This window comes from Moschus berezovskii, chromosome 14 (genome assembly GCF_049115385.1).
Source record: "Moschus berezovskii isolate FMDL1 chromosome 14, NW_MosBer_1.0, whole genome shotgun sequence".
NCBI classification, from domain to species: Eukaryota; Metazoa; Chordata; class Mammalia; order Artiodactyla; family Moschidae; genus Moschus; species Moschus berezovskii.
This window is the reverse complement of record NC_142473.1, coordinates 77787090-77802023: the sequence shown is the minus strand read 5'-3', so window position 1 is coordinate 77802023 and position 14934 is coordinate 77787090. Positions and strand designations below refer to the sequence as shown.

General features: G+C 37.8%; 1 protein-coding gene across 3 annotated transcripts in view; it reads right to left on the bottom strand.

The window, feature by feature from the left end:
- Positions 1–3633: 3633 nt before the first annotated feature.
- Positions 3634–14934, bottom strand: part of API5 (apoptosis inhibitor 5) — a 28549-nt gene continuing 17248 nt past the window's right edge. The window contains exons 10-14 of one of the 3 annotated variants that reach the window (XM_055423862.2): positions 13164–13257; positions 12320–12376; positions 10290–10366; positions 9641–9777; positions 3634–5751 (exon numbers count right to left, since the gene is read on the bottom strand). In XM_055423862.2, coding sequence (XP_055279837.1) covers positions 5669–5751; positions 9641–9777; positions 10290–10366; positions 12320–12376; positions 13164–13257 — 448 coding nt within the window. In that variant the 3' untranslated portion in view covers positions 3634–5668. The remainder of the gene's footprint in view (positions 5752–9640; positions 9778–10289; positions 10367–12319; positions 12377–13163; positions 13258–14934) is intronic. The other 2 variants (XM_055423863.2, XM_055423864.2) reach the window with 2 other exon arrangements.

Sequence of the window (14934 nt, the reverse complement as noted above, 5' to 3'; positions counted from 1 at the left end):
GGCGACTCGCCCCGGAAGCGGAAGTGGGCCCCCGCCGCCCGCCATCTTGGGGAGGTCGACGCTGGAGGAGGCGGAGCCGAGCGGCTGCCGCCGGGTGACCAGCGGCCGCCTCAGCCTCTGCCTGCGCGACGCGGAAGCGCGGCCTGAGGCGCTGTCCCAGTTTGGCTTCAGGTCGGAGACTGCTTTTTTATTATTGTTTTCTTTTGGTGGACGATACGATCTTGTAGCGTGGGAACCAGAGGGAGAGAAAACGAGCGTTCCACTTGGAGCCTCAGCAAAAATGAGAGGACTCGGAGCATATATATATTATTACTTTGAAAAATATATATATTTTTATTTGTTTCGAATGGTTGGGAAATAAAAGGTATGCTTTCGAAACACCTAAGGGAAGGGATAGGTTCTCTTTTATTCTGAATATTTCACAATAGGGGGAGCTTCACCATTGGGAGGATTGTTAGACTGGGACAGTGCTGTCCAGTAGAAACGTAAACATAACGCGAGCCGTGAGCCACAACATAATTTTTTTTTAAAGAAAGATTGAGATAACCAACATCTTATTTAACTCACTGTATGCAGTATATTATTAGTTCATTGTGAAATCTGTAGAAACTAATGAAGTATTTATTTTTGTACCACGTCTTCGAAATCGGTATGGATTTTACACCTATCAGTTCAGTTCAGTCGCTCAGTCGTGTCCAACTCTTTGCGACCCCATGAACCGCAGCACGCCAGGCCCCCCTGTCCATCACCAACTTCCAGAGTCCACCCAAACTCATGTCCATTGAGCTGGTGATGCCGTCCAACCATCTCATCCTTTGCCGTCCGCCTCTCCTCCTGCCCTTAGTCTTTCCCAGCATCAGGGTCTTTTCCTATGAGTCAGCTCTTTGCATCAGGTGGCCAAAGTATTGGAGTTGCAGCTTCAGCATCAGTCCTTCCAATGAATATTCAGGACCGATTTCCTTTAGGATGGACTGATTGGATCTTCTTGCAGTCCAAGGGACTCTCAAGAGTCTTCTCCAACACCACAGTTCAAAAGCATCAATTCTTCAGCGATTAGCTTTCTTCACAGTCCAACTCTTACATCCATACATGACTACTGGAAAAACCATAGCCTTGACTAGACGGACCTTTGTTGGCAAAGTAATGTCTCTGCTTTTTAATATGCTGTCTAGGTTGGTCATAACTTTTCTTCCAAGGAGCAAGCGTCTTTTAATTTCATGGCTGCAGTCACCATCTGCAGTGATTTTGGAGCTCAGAAAAATAAAGTCTGACACTGTTTCCCCATCTATTTCCCATGAAGTGATGGGACCGGATGCCATAATCTTAAGTTTTCTGAATGTTGAGCTTTAAGCCAACTTTTCCACTTTCCTCTTTCACTTTCATCAAGAGGCTCTTTAGTTCTTCACTTTCTGCCATAAGGGTGGTGTCATCTGCATATCTGAGGTTATTGATATTTCTCCCGGCAATCTTGATTTCAGCTTGTGCTTCCTCCAGCCCAGTGTTCCTCATGATGTACTCTGCATACAACTGAAATAAGCAGAGTGACAATATACAGCCTTGATGTACTCCTTTTCCTATTTGGAACCAGTCTGTTTTCATGGGGTCGCAAAGAGTTGGATATGACTGAGCGACTAAGCACATGATTAAATTCAAGTTAATTCTATTCAAACCGTTTAGTGAGTTTGTGCCTTTTGATCTTATCCATCACTATAGCATAAGTTTTAGTTTTTTCTTCTAGAAATACCATTCCCTCATCTTTTATTTGCTTTTCTTGGTTCCAATTCTACTTAACGTTATTTCTTGAACACAAATTGGAACTGTTTGTAGTAGTCTATCTTGGCTTTGTCTCATCTTGTTTCTATTATCATCTGTGATGAACAGAATTTTACTTGATTTTATTTGTGGCCATATTAGTTTTAAACATACAGCTTCTAGGAATAAATCTACAGTTTCTTAGGATTTTGAAAGATTTCATTTGTCTAAGTTTTAGCTTCCATCACACTTGCTAGGAATCCCACTTGCTGTTTTCTATACATCAGAACAGAAAATGGGGAGGAAGGATAGTGAGCTGAGGGAGCCCACAGGTGGCCCTGTACCCAGCTTGGGCAGAAAGGCTTCCCATGGGGAGTGAAATCTAGTCTGACCTGAAAAAGAAATGTTAGCCTGGTGAGTGCAGGAGGGAGAATCAGGGAACAAAGATTTTCCAGACAGAGGTGCCTGCCCAGTATCAGAAAGAGCCCCTTGAGTTACTCAAAGTAGTTCACCACAGATGAGGAGTTTAGGAATTCTGGGATTATGAAGCTAAGCACTGGTATTCTTAAATCCAGGTGTTCTGAATGTTTTATTGCCTCTATTTCAAATGCCTTTCCTTGAAATCTCTACTAGGCTGGCTCCAAATCATCATCTAGCACTCAGCCCAAATGAATTCCACAAACTTTCTCTAATCGTTTCTCTGCTTGCTCTTAGAGACATTCACCTTAAATGCTTCAGTGTCCTCATGATGCTGCTCTCTGAAATCAGCTTATCAGGCTCTGCGTAACAGGATGTAAACTCCATGCAAGTTTGCCTATCTTGTTCACCACTATATCCTCAACATAAAACACTGCCTTCGAGTTACTACTTACTGAATGCTTACTATGTACCAAACATAGTTTTCAATGCTTCTGATTATCAGTTAACAAAACGCAAAAACCCTAACCTTTGTGGCATTCTAGCTACATTATATTCTACCAGGGGGAGACACTAAAAATACAGTACATTTTAAATTATATAATTATGTTAAAAGTTGGCAAATGCTCCAGAGCACAGAGTAGGTAAGTGGATTCCGGAGTCTTGGCAGGGAAGAAAGCGGGCACTGTGGTATTAAACAGGATTCTTTGAGAAGATGACCTTTGAGAAGTTGAAGCGGTGGAGTTAGGCAGATATGTGACTAGAAGGAACAGCTAGTGCAGATTGCAACGTAGGCGTGTGTCTTTGCCTAGCCTGCATGAAGCTACTGGACAGAGTGGTGGAGGATAAGAGTAGCAGCTGAGGTCAGAAATTTTTGATTTTTATTCTAAAATGGGGAAGGAGTCATGGAACATCTTCAAGTAGAAGAGTGGATGTTTCTTTGCTGCTGTGTTTAGAACAAGCTATAGAGTCAAGTGTAATAGCTTGGAAGTCAATCAGGAGGCTATCATGAAACTCTAGGCAAGAAAGGATGGACATAGACATTTGGCAGTCCTCAGCACGTAGATCGTATTAGAGCCATAGGAATGGATGTGATCACTACGCAAATTTAGGTAGCTTGTTCTGATCCCTCCTTGGTGCTTTTTAATAAAGGAAATCTTTTTAATAAAGGCTGGTAGTCAAATCAAGAAGTTGCTTTACATACTGAGGGAAGGAATTATTCCATTATGATCTGTCAAGTATCTGATGTTTTGCTTTGATAGAAACAACCCAATTCTTTTTTCAGAAGGTTATTAGCTTCTAAAAATAAATCCAAAAGGCTGAAGATTAATGACAACTGGCAATACTGAATTCCATTTTTGTATTTTCATGGTCTGACACACTGTTTGGCACATGAGAAACAAGAAATGTTAATGAATATCCAAGAAACTGAAGATACCGTAATGATAACACAAGATGCAAAACAAAATTACAAAAGGAAATTTATTTCAAAAGCATAAGGGAACATTTACATTTGAACAAAGTGATAAACAGGTGTCTTGCAAAAGAAAAAAATCCATGGCATGAAGTTTTTCGTTCAAATTTTTTCAGCAAAAATAACCTAAGTTGTGCACTATTGCTTTAGGAAAGGGAAGGGGAAGAATGAGGCGGTAAGGGAAGGAACACGGTCAACTTAGTATCAAACTTTAGAAAGTAAAGTCACTTCTTAGCTCTGAGTTTACAAATATTAAAAAGAAAAAGGAAAAATTATACTTAATGTTCAAATTTATATAATTTTAGTCCCAAAACAGCTTCTGTACTTGAAATGGCTTTAGGCCAATGGCTGATCTGACTCTCAGGTCCAGACTACCTGGTCACAGTTGTCAAATGGCAATTCCGTGTTCCTGTATCTGTTCAGATTCCAAGGGAGCTTAAGTTCAGCTCGTAGTCTTTTGGAATGTTTAGAGATTATTGCCACCACTCCATAGTCAAGCTGACCAACTTCTTTTGCTCACTAGTATCATTCTAGTCTTCATGTGCAGTAATTCTAACAAAGGGTTTTTTTTTTTCATCTATTCCCCCAATATAGAGGTAACAGTGAGGAAGACACCTGCATTGGAATCACAAACTATTCCTCAAAAAATAGGTCAAACTCCTAGAAAATGTCCCTCAGGCATTAGGTTTGAATAATAAACCTGGGTAGGGAAGATTAATTGTGGAACAAAAATATATGAAACATTCAAATGCAGAGCAAAGGGCCTATGCTACTAAAAATGCCCATGACAATTAAACACTCCACAAACCCCCCATCTGCTGTTTTAACCTAAAGATTCTATTGACTAACTTATACAATAATTTTGATTAATAACCTGAGAAGTTAAAATCTTGAAAGTGGCAAAAGCAAACTGAGAGAGCATCCCTTACTTATTGGTATATCATATTACCAAGTCACTTTTCCTGGGCTGCCCTGGTTATCAAATCCCCAAATTCTAAATTACTCTATTTCATCCTGCAGAAACCTGTATGTACATCAGATTCAGTATTTTGGCTGTATTTTTCCAACAGGGATCTCAAATTTATCTTTGAAAATGCAGCCTTTGTTTATTTTTAGTTTTAAATAACAATAATCATGTAAGTGCAACTGACTCAAAAGCCCTCACTACTGGGAGGAAAACCTAAATAACAAGTTAATAATGGATTCAGCCTCAAGAGGATAATCACCGTGTCAAAGACTACCCGTTCCTGGAATTAAAAAAAAAAAGACTTATGTTGTATAGTCAACTTTCACAGCATGCATATATATATATATACACACACACACACAGAGATAGATGCTCATGTATGTATGTATATTATACATACACATTTCTATGCAAATAGTAAGATCCCATATTCAAAAGTTTATATCACAGCATATGGAGAAGAGTTAAGTAAGCAGTGCAAAGCAACTTACTTCTTCCTAAAAATGTCATGTCATTTCTACATTTTAAGAAAGCTGATTAAGTATTTTCGTTTTTCTGACACGCAGGAATATTGTACCATTGCCTAGCAGCTTTATTACATAACCATGAAAATAAATGTTAAGTCTGACCATTACTCTTCTCCATATGTTGGCATGGGGAGACAGAGGGGACAGGAAAGTCAGGAACCTTTCAGCACTGATGATCTGTACCAGTTATCAGAAATGGACTGAATTTTATTACAGTTTAGATGTGAATAGCTCTCAATAACAAATTATCAAGATGTTTAAAAGATTCACAATGTGAAGTCTGAATAATGACGATATTGCAAAAACAAGTCAAGATTGCAGACAAAGCATCCAAAAATATCGCTGTGGTTTTTACCTTGGACACAACCATGGTTTGTTACAAAAGTAGATCATACATACAAAGGTATAAAGAACAGTTAAGTTTTTAGCTGAAGGCAGCAGTCTTTTTTAAGGGACACCCCCGGCAATCCAATGAGTAGTAGAATTAAGTATATTAAGCTCCTGACAATGCTGAAGAATGTGACTTCTCATTCAGTAGAGTCTTCCCCGACTACGATTTCCTCGTGCTCCCCAACCTCGGCCACCTCTACTTCCCCTGAAGGCTCCTCTCTGCTCTACGAAAAAGCGAACAAGGGTTTAGGTCTTGTTCAGGACTTCATGGGACAGCATACACAGGAGAAATGCAGCTGAAGCTCTGAATGTAGCAGGAGGCTCTATAAAAACAGCATGGTATTCTGCGAGTACATCCACAAGCTCAAATCTTTACATAAAACCAGGGCATCATATATGCCAGAGTGCATTATCTCAAGGAACCAAATATATTCGTTAAATGTATACTCAATTAAATGTATCCCATTAAAGGTATTTCAAGGTGACAATGTTAACGATAACTGCATTTAGTTCTTTATTTTGGTGCCTCTCACAAAGATAACTAATGAAACTATAAACGTTTCCATATTTAATATGGATTAAAGCTGCTGCTGCTGCTAAGTCACTTCAGTCGTGTCCAACTCTGTGCGACCCCTTAGACGGCAGCCCACAGGCTCCCCTGTCCCTGGGATTCTCCAGGCAAGAATACTGGAGTGGGTTGCCATTTAAGCTACAGGCCTTCAAAAGTTAGTGTCATATATGTAAAATATCTTAAACTACCAGTGATCAATTCTGAAAAGTTAGGCTAGAATGAAAACTGTACCTTTCAAATGCAATAAAAAAGTAATCTGTTTGGGTCACCATGTTGAGAAATAATGTTACAAATTCTGACAGCTTTTCTCACTGCTTTGTCAGCTATATATGAACTGCTCAGAGTGCTGCCAAAAAGGCTGTATGTATGTATTACAGTGTTTGGGCTACTGATGTAAATTAAGCATATCTCTTGCTAAAAAATCAAGTCACTTGGATCATATGGTAGAATGAGTCCTTGATTTACTCGTCAGTCTGTTTCACAGGTCCACAGAAATATTCCTCAAAGGAGTCTTTCCAGTGAAGAAAACTGATTGATGCTATCAGCAAGGCTGGACCTTTCATCATACACAAATGAGTAAGAGTCTCAAACTTCTAATTCCAGAGATCCAGTCTCCTCATTGGAACCTTCAAACTTCCTCATTGCAGGAATCTTGTTAGGAGCAATAAAAAGAAACTGGTGTTGCCATTTTGGATCCATAATTTTGGAGGCTTGAAAAATTCCTATCCAGTCAGTACTGCAATCCATTTTTTGCCATTATGGCTAGAGTTATGTTACTGTTTTTGGGTGATGCTTTATTTTTTTCCCTCCAGAAACTGAGTTAGAAAACTAACTAGACCTTTCCCCAGCTTAACCAACATTTACCTATCAACAGAATGGAATCTGATTGAAAGTCACCTCTCACATCATGATACATGTTTCTAAAGCTAACTATTTAAATGAAACCATCATGAGCTATCCCATTCAAAAAATCAGTTTAATGATCTTTTTAATGGTTTCAAGCTTAAACTAACAGTAACACTAGTTAAAATCATACTTTAAAAAATTATTTTAATATTCAAAAAAGGTAAAAGTTGAAGGACACAAGTCACAAAATATAGAATTAGTACTTGTGGGTTACCAGGGAACTCTGTTCTACAGGAAGGAAAACTAAACATGGGTATGTACAAATACTTTGATTGAAAATACACCAGGAAGGTGAACTAATTTATGGGAACAAATACTTTTTGATAAAGCAAATAATAGAGACATTGGTTAGTAAAGTGAAAAACTTTGATAAGTCTAACTATGCCTACATGGACTCAAAGACAAGTTACAAATTCTGGCTCCTTCTTTCCATAGAACTAGTTTAGGCCCATGACACTGGCACAATCTATTTTCTTTGCAGTAGACTTGGTCACTGTAGTAAGACAGTGATATAATAAAATTGAGTTTGGCTGACAGAAAAGTAGAATTTCAATGACTAAATATGGGTAATAAAGTCTAAGTATTAAAGACTCAACACAAAGCATTTTTTCCCCTCTGTCCTGAGGCAACACTGACATCCCAGGAAAAAAAATCCAACACTGTTTCTCTTTCCTCCTAACCCACTGTCAGTTCCCTAAGGAAAGGACATTAAAAAGGTAGAAAAATTTGAGGTAGATAGGTCACCTTAATTTTCATCTGTAATACTGAGAACTGTTTTCAGCTGAATGGGTGAAAGAAATCCAAGAAAACGCTTCAAATGGTTCCTATGAGAATACTTATGACCTGACACATCTCAACTCCCCCAAATAAAAATAGTAGCAGAAATTTTGTTCCTACTTTCCAATAAGAACATCAGAGTTTAGTCTGCTTTGTAACTCAATTTATGACAAGCACTCCAATTACAAGGTTGCTCCTGCAGGAATATTAAAGTACAGGAACACCAGACACAAAAGACAGTTAACAGGCGTGTTGGTGATTCTCTTATTTGCTGACTAAGGAACAACTAAAGTTGTAAGGGACTCCAGGGTTTTTCCCTTGGCCTTGCGGCTTATGGGATCTCAGTTTGCTGACCAGGGACTGAACCCCAGGCCCTCAGCGTGAGGTCAAAGTTCTAACCACAGGATGACCAGGAAATTGCCTGCTTTTTGTCTTCGGTAAAACTGCTCCCCGCCCCCTCCATATTGATAATTTAAAAAAATCACATACAACCTAAAGCTTTGCATTTTTCACATCCTTTCCACATGCGTTACATCATCTGATTCTACGGCAGGCAATGAATGTCACAGGGCAGAATACTCATGAAAATTCAGAGTAACTGACTTGCCTAAGTGAAAATAAATACAATTCTCTATGTATTGCCATAGTTGATTACATTCATCTAAATCAAATGAAGATGGTATCTGAGAGAACAGCTGATGTTAAGAAAGGTTTTGATAAATACCACATTAAATCATACAAGTGATAGAGGACAGACAATATTTAGTGCAATGGAGTAACAGAATCTTTTCCATTTGCAAAATGCTATCATAAATATTTTTTGAAGTTTTTAAGCTCTCTGCTATCCCTATTTTTCAGATAACACAAGCCAAGAGAGGCATTTTTACCTACTATTGTATAAGTAAAAGAGTTCAGTGATCTTTTCTACACTAAAGTTGCCTGAAAGAGTCTGACTGGACTTTAAGGGTTCATTTCACAATCTGAAACTGCCTTTTCATAATCTTTTTGCTCGGATATTGGAGGAATTTTGCTATTATAGAAGGCATTTACTTAATGTCATATCATCTCATCCTGGAAACAATTATAGGGAGTATATGCTTCAGAATGTACTTTTTTGGGGAATAATTACTGTAGAATTAATTCTGATTGGTAATCAAGACCAATCACAAGTATGTTTGGTTCTCGATATTAAACTTTGTCTTCTTAAGCAAGATGAAGGATCTGAGTCAGTGATATTTATATTCATTCTTCTTTATAAGCCAGTGAGACAAACTTCACTTCTGACTGAACAGCCCTGGGAGAGACTGGACTAGTGGGAAGTTGACAGGAGGACTGCACTCTGGGCAGTGGGGGAGACTGCAAGAGGACACATCTTCTTTGCTAGACGATGCTTTAACACCTGACTACCTCCAGGACTTCTTCTGTAGCAGTACAGAAAATGGGGGGACAAGCAGCAGGCTGACGAGGTCCAAAAAGGATCATTAATACCACGTCTGCCAGAGGCTGTGTCTGTTCCCAAGGGAGAATGGACAAAACGTCTTGCTTTGAAGCTAAAACAGGTAAAATCAGGAATGGATGGTTCATGTCATCTTTTTTTTTTCTGTTGGCATCTCTGAATATACAACAGGCATATTTTTCAGGTTCTTAGTGTTACATGCTCAGCTCAGTGAACCCACAAGGGTGAGTTAGAAAGGGAACAGGATAAGTTATTTCCCCAGCAGTTCAAGTTCCCCAAGCTAATTAAAAAAAATAATAACCTGAAAGAGCTTACGATACTCTTCAATTATTAATTAAAATCAATTATAACACAGTTTCTGCCTAATCTCTCATATTTCTTGTACCCAAACGGAAACGCTCACCATAATTAAAGTTGCTCAAATTGCTGCTATATTTCCCACTAGGAGGATTATAAATCTGCCTGGCATCCCTTTTTGGTCCTGCTGAAGACTTCTTGGGAGGTGAACCTGAAGTTGTATCTTCAGTAGTTCTCTTTTGCCTATAATGGTAGAAGAACAGCAATGAAAAAAAATTCTTTTATATCAGAGGCTAGCAATATATTTATTAGTTACAAAAGACATCCTAAAGATGATAGTCACATCAGAAAAAAGGAAATAACATCTGATGTCATCAAATTAACTCTGCTTCAGTCATGCAGACATTGTCAGAAGGGCGTCTACAGGGCTTTAAAACAATCTGAAATATGTAGCTTCACAGATTATATACAAGTGACTCATTTCATACAACTTATCAGAAAAGTCTTCTTATGCCACAGCAATACAAACAATGGTTTGAAAATTCCAGAGTTGTATTCCACCAGTTTATTTTATAAATACTAGATTAGATTTTCTATTTAAGTCATACTTCTAATAGCTATATTTTAACATCTTATTAAGAATCATTTAATAGTGTACCATTTTGTACAGGAAATGTAATAATCTGAATTCAGGCTTTTCATATTTATAAATCAAATATTAGAACACTTTAATCCCTTTTAAATATGTTTCTTACCCAAGTTCAACCTTCTGTACAGGCTTCCAGGATAATGTTACTGTGCTCTTATAAGAAGGAGGAATATGGAAGAGATCCTGAAGAAACAAAATTAGAGATTTCTAATGTATTTGGTGGTATGGGAAGTGGTAGTAAAGATAGGAAACAGAAGACCACATCTTTAATCTTAGCAAAGGAAAGTAACTTATCCCATTTGCTTTTGTGCTAGTGACTAAAATAATAACCTAAGGAAAAAACTGCAAGAGAAAAGTAAACAAGGATAATTTTGTTTACAAATGGCATATATTACCTAATTAATGTTATTCTGTGCACATCACTTAAGAAGCTGCAGCTAATTTTTTTCACATGTCATTTCAGGTTACAGGACAAAGTATCAATTAACTTCAGTCAAATTTCCAAGTGGTTTCTTTTGCACAGATGCAGTCACTAATGTGCTTTAAGGAAAATGTAATGGTGCAACCTGTATTTGCTATTGCAGAGTTTTAAGTGGTTCACTGCTAGAATAAAATTAACGGTCTGGGTAATCATGTTTTTCTTCCCCTCAAATATCTATGTATTATCAATAATGAAAAAACCCACATTATATTTAAATACTAAATAATCAATATATGGTAATGCAAATATTTGCTAAATTTAAACACTGAAATAATTTAGAAGTGAAATAATCTAATCCTCACTATACCCTCAAAACTGATGAATTTATATTTATCATTTTACCCTAATTTTTATATATAGGTAAAATCTGATAAAAGTAAACTGAGTTTCTTTCACAGTTAGTATTTGCTTAAAGTATTCTAAACATTATAGTGTATCTTCAACTTTGGTTTATGGTATCAGTTCAAATAAAGTAAAATCTCACATTTTAATGTATTAATTCACCATTTCAAACTATGATTTATATTTAAGATTTGAAATAAATGGTGCCTATTATAAAAATTTTCTTCAAGTTGTGAGTCAGTTTTCTTCCCTCTTAATGCCCTTTCCCTTTTCTTCTCGGCATTCATAATTCATCCCTCAATGTCTCACTGTTTTCTCTGAAAAGCTTCCTTTCCTTTCTCTTCTGATAAAAAGTATTCCATGGGATTTTTACCAGACTACTTTTAAGACATACCACTAGCCCTGATTCTGTTACAGGCTTTGTGCTGTAAGTGTGACAAATATTTCTTTATCCCCCCTGGCTATATAATACTATTAACTTGTGACAATACCGTTAAACTTATGATATTAAATGATGGGTTGCTGTGATTCCTCTTTTGTTCTTTCAGGTTATTAGTTTTTGTTTAGGCTAACAGATACTTGAGGAGGGTAAACAGAACTGAAGCATGTTTATGGCTTAATGGTAAGGTACACCTTAGCCTACAGTGTAGAAAACTCTCAATTTATCACATAGACAAATTAACAGAAAAGAGCACGGGACAACATGTCATGCACCATGTAAGACTGTCCATTCTTAGTATAAGTGAAGCAGGGTTTTATCGGTCATTCAAAAGGAACCAATAGCGTTACAACTACAAGAACTTAAGTCAGTGAAATTTCTGAGTCTAATGTATCTGCTCCAATGCTGTTGGTCAGAACTGTGCATGCCTCCCTTTGTTTGCAATATCTTCTGCAATAATGTTTAAATAAATAAAACAACAAATTATAATAGCTACAAAAATGTTACTTGGTATTATAAAAGGCATAAAGCTTTAAAAGGCCAACTGCCTGGAAAATCCCATGGATGGAGGAGCCTGGTAGGCTGCAGTCCGTGGGGTTGCTAAGGATTGGACACGACTGAGCGACTTCACTTTCACACATTGGAGAAGGAAATGGCAACCCACTCCAGTGTTCTTGCCTGGAGAATCCCAGGGACGGGGGAGCCTGGTGGGCTTCCGTCTATGGGGTCACACAGAGTCAGACACGACTGAAGTGACTTAGCAGCAGCAGTATGGAACGTAATGGCATTTCTCCTTCACTAGACCATTATAGACATATCCCTTGCGCTAACTTTCTAGCTAGTTGCGATGGCTGGGTAAGAAAGGAAGACTTACCTTGATTAAAACATTAATATTATTTGTTATTTTCAATGCAACGACTTTAATCTTGTTCTGAAAAAGGAAAACAACATTAAATTAAAATGCCAGTAACTTTTCTACAGTTAGGAAATTCATTGGCTTATATCTACAGATAATGCTTATTACTATTTCTCGACTATTCACTAAATGGAGTGATGGCAAAGACAGCAAATCATCTTATCTTCCCTCAACAGGTTAGAACATTAACTGTTAACTACAATTCACTTGAAAAGTAAGAGACAGGTCACTGGCACATATCAGTTGTTTTAAAAGAAATCAGTTTATGTTACAGAAAGACACAGTGAAACTTAAAATATTTCATTAGGACTAGGATGAAGTAGGATGAATATTGATCAAAATAGATGAGATCAGGGAAAACCAAAGATCCCAACATAAATACAAGATAATAGTTTGGCACAGAATTAGTAGTTTAATACTTTTAATTTTAATGTAAACTAATGTTTGGGTTTCAAAAAGGTAAAATTTTAAAATGTCACAATCGCTAATCAAATATTTAAACAAAATGTGTTGCTAATGAGACCCCAGTGAAAGATTGGTATGTATCAAAGTTTGGTAACAAACACTGTTCACAAATGTTGGAAACATTCAAGACATTTCAACAAGGGTAGAAGTTTCCTATATAACTTGGCATATAGCTATATATGCAGCCTTCTAACACTGTATCTTCAACTTTGAGATTTAAATCTTCAGTTCAAATAAAGTCGAATGGTATGAATATATATATGAATTCAGTCTGAATTTGTAATGAACGGTGGCTATTATAAAAATTTCCTAACAAGATATAACCGAGTATTCTTACCTCATCTGTTTTTAAGGCCTCGCCTGTTTTACCTTGGAGAGCCAAGCGAAGTTGTCTGATATAAACCTGCAGGCCCCGTGCAAAGTACTGCAGCCTAAATGAAGAAGTATTTATTAATTAACAAATCATCATTTCAACTGATTTTAAATTCAAAGAAAACTACAGCCTTTACCAATAAAGAGTAAAATTTGAGGGGGACTTTCTTTTAATTACCAACATATGATCGTAAGAGATACACAAATAAGTAAAATAAAAGCAGTTTTTCTTTGTCAAAAATTGGAAGAGATCCACCCTCAACCTGGCAATGGAAACACTTCTAGAACTGGGTTAAGGAAGCTTGTTACATTAACCTGCAAGGTTAACCTAAGTTAGAAACAACCCAGAACCATGGGTTAGGGTCAGGTGGCCTGGATTCTTCTCTTCCACTAATCAAATGAAGATCAAGTGACAGACACAGTCACTTAATATCTCTGTGTTTCTCTGCTAATAAGGGACAGTGTCTGACCCATCTGCACCTTCGGATCCAGTTTAAAAATAAAATTGTAGATTTTGCAAAGGATGTTGAGTAATCTATTTTTCAAATTTGTTTCCAGGTAGTATGTGTGGAAAGTGCTACCATAACTCCAGCCTGCCGCCTTCTAGGAATTCTGCTTAACAATGTGGCATCACTGTTTTTTTTTCACTTTCAGAGTAATTTCCTAAGATGTTTGCTTCTGGTCAAATGTTTCACCAAGTAATAAACCTCTGCCTTGCCGAAGCATAGAGGACAATAACAGATGATACAGTAGCTTAAGATGAGAATTTGTTAACTGAAGGATTTTAATACAAAGTATCTTCCTGAAAAACAAATTGATTTCTCCAGTGCTGCTCCTCCAGCCACACTATAAGATAATAAAAACCCTGTAAGATATTAAGAGCAGCTATAGTTTACCAAATACCCAGTATATACCAGGCATTGTGCTTAAAGCTTTTCATTACTGTCATTTAATTCTCTATAAGGTAGATGGTGATGCTGCTGCTATGTCGCTTCAGTCGTGTCCGACTCTTCGCGACCCCATGGACTGCAGCCTACCAGGCTCCTCCATCCATGGGATTTTCCAGGCAAGAGTACTGGAGTGGGGTGCCATTGCTTTCTCCGAAGGTAGATGCTGCTGCTGCTGCTAAGTCACTTCAGTCGTGTCCGACTCTGTGTGACCCCATAGACGGAAGCCCACCAGGCTCCCCCGTCCCTGGGATTCTCCAGGCAAGAACACTGGAGTGGGTTGCCATTTCCTTCTCCAATGTGTGAAAGTGAAAAGGGAAAGTGAAGTCGCTCAGTCATGTCCGACCCATAGCGACCCCACGGACTGCAGCCTACCAGGCTCCTCCATCCATGGGATTTTCTAGGCAAGAGTACTGGAGTGGCTTGCCATTGCCTTCTCCGGAAGGTAGATGCTAGTATCTATAAATTTAACAGTTGAGGACAATTTGATTCTCACAACTCTATAAGGCAGGTGCTGCTATCTATAAATTGAGCAGCTGAGGACAATTTGAGGTGTTAGGTCAGAAAACCCGCCCAATATCCTAAAGCAAGTGAGAGCCAGAGTCCATTTTTGTAAAAGGCCATCTTCTGCCAGGCATTTGATATGCCACCACAGTTGTATCTTTGTATACATTCTTGTTTTGTGGATCTTGCATTCTTTTGCATTGTAGTTAAAAAGGGTGGGGAAAAAGCTCTTGCAAAATGAAAACAAAACCAAGGCAGCTTCAAGATAGCTTTCACCTTTATCAA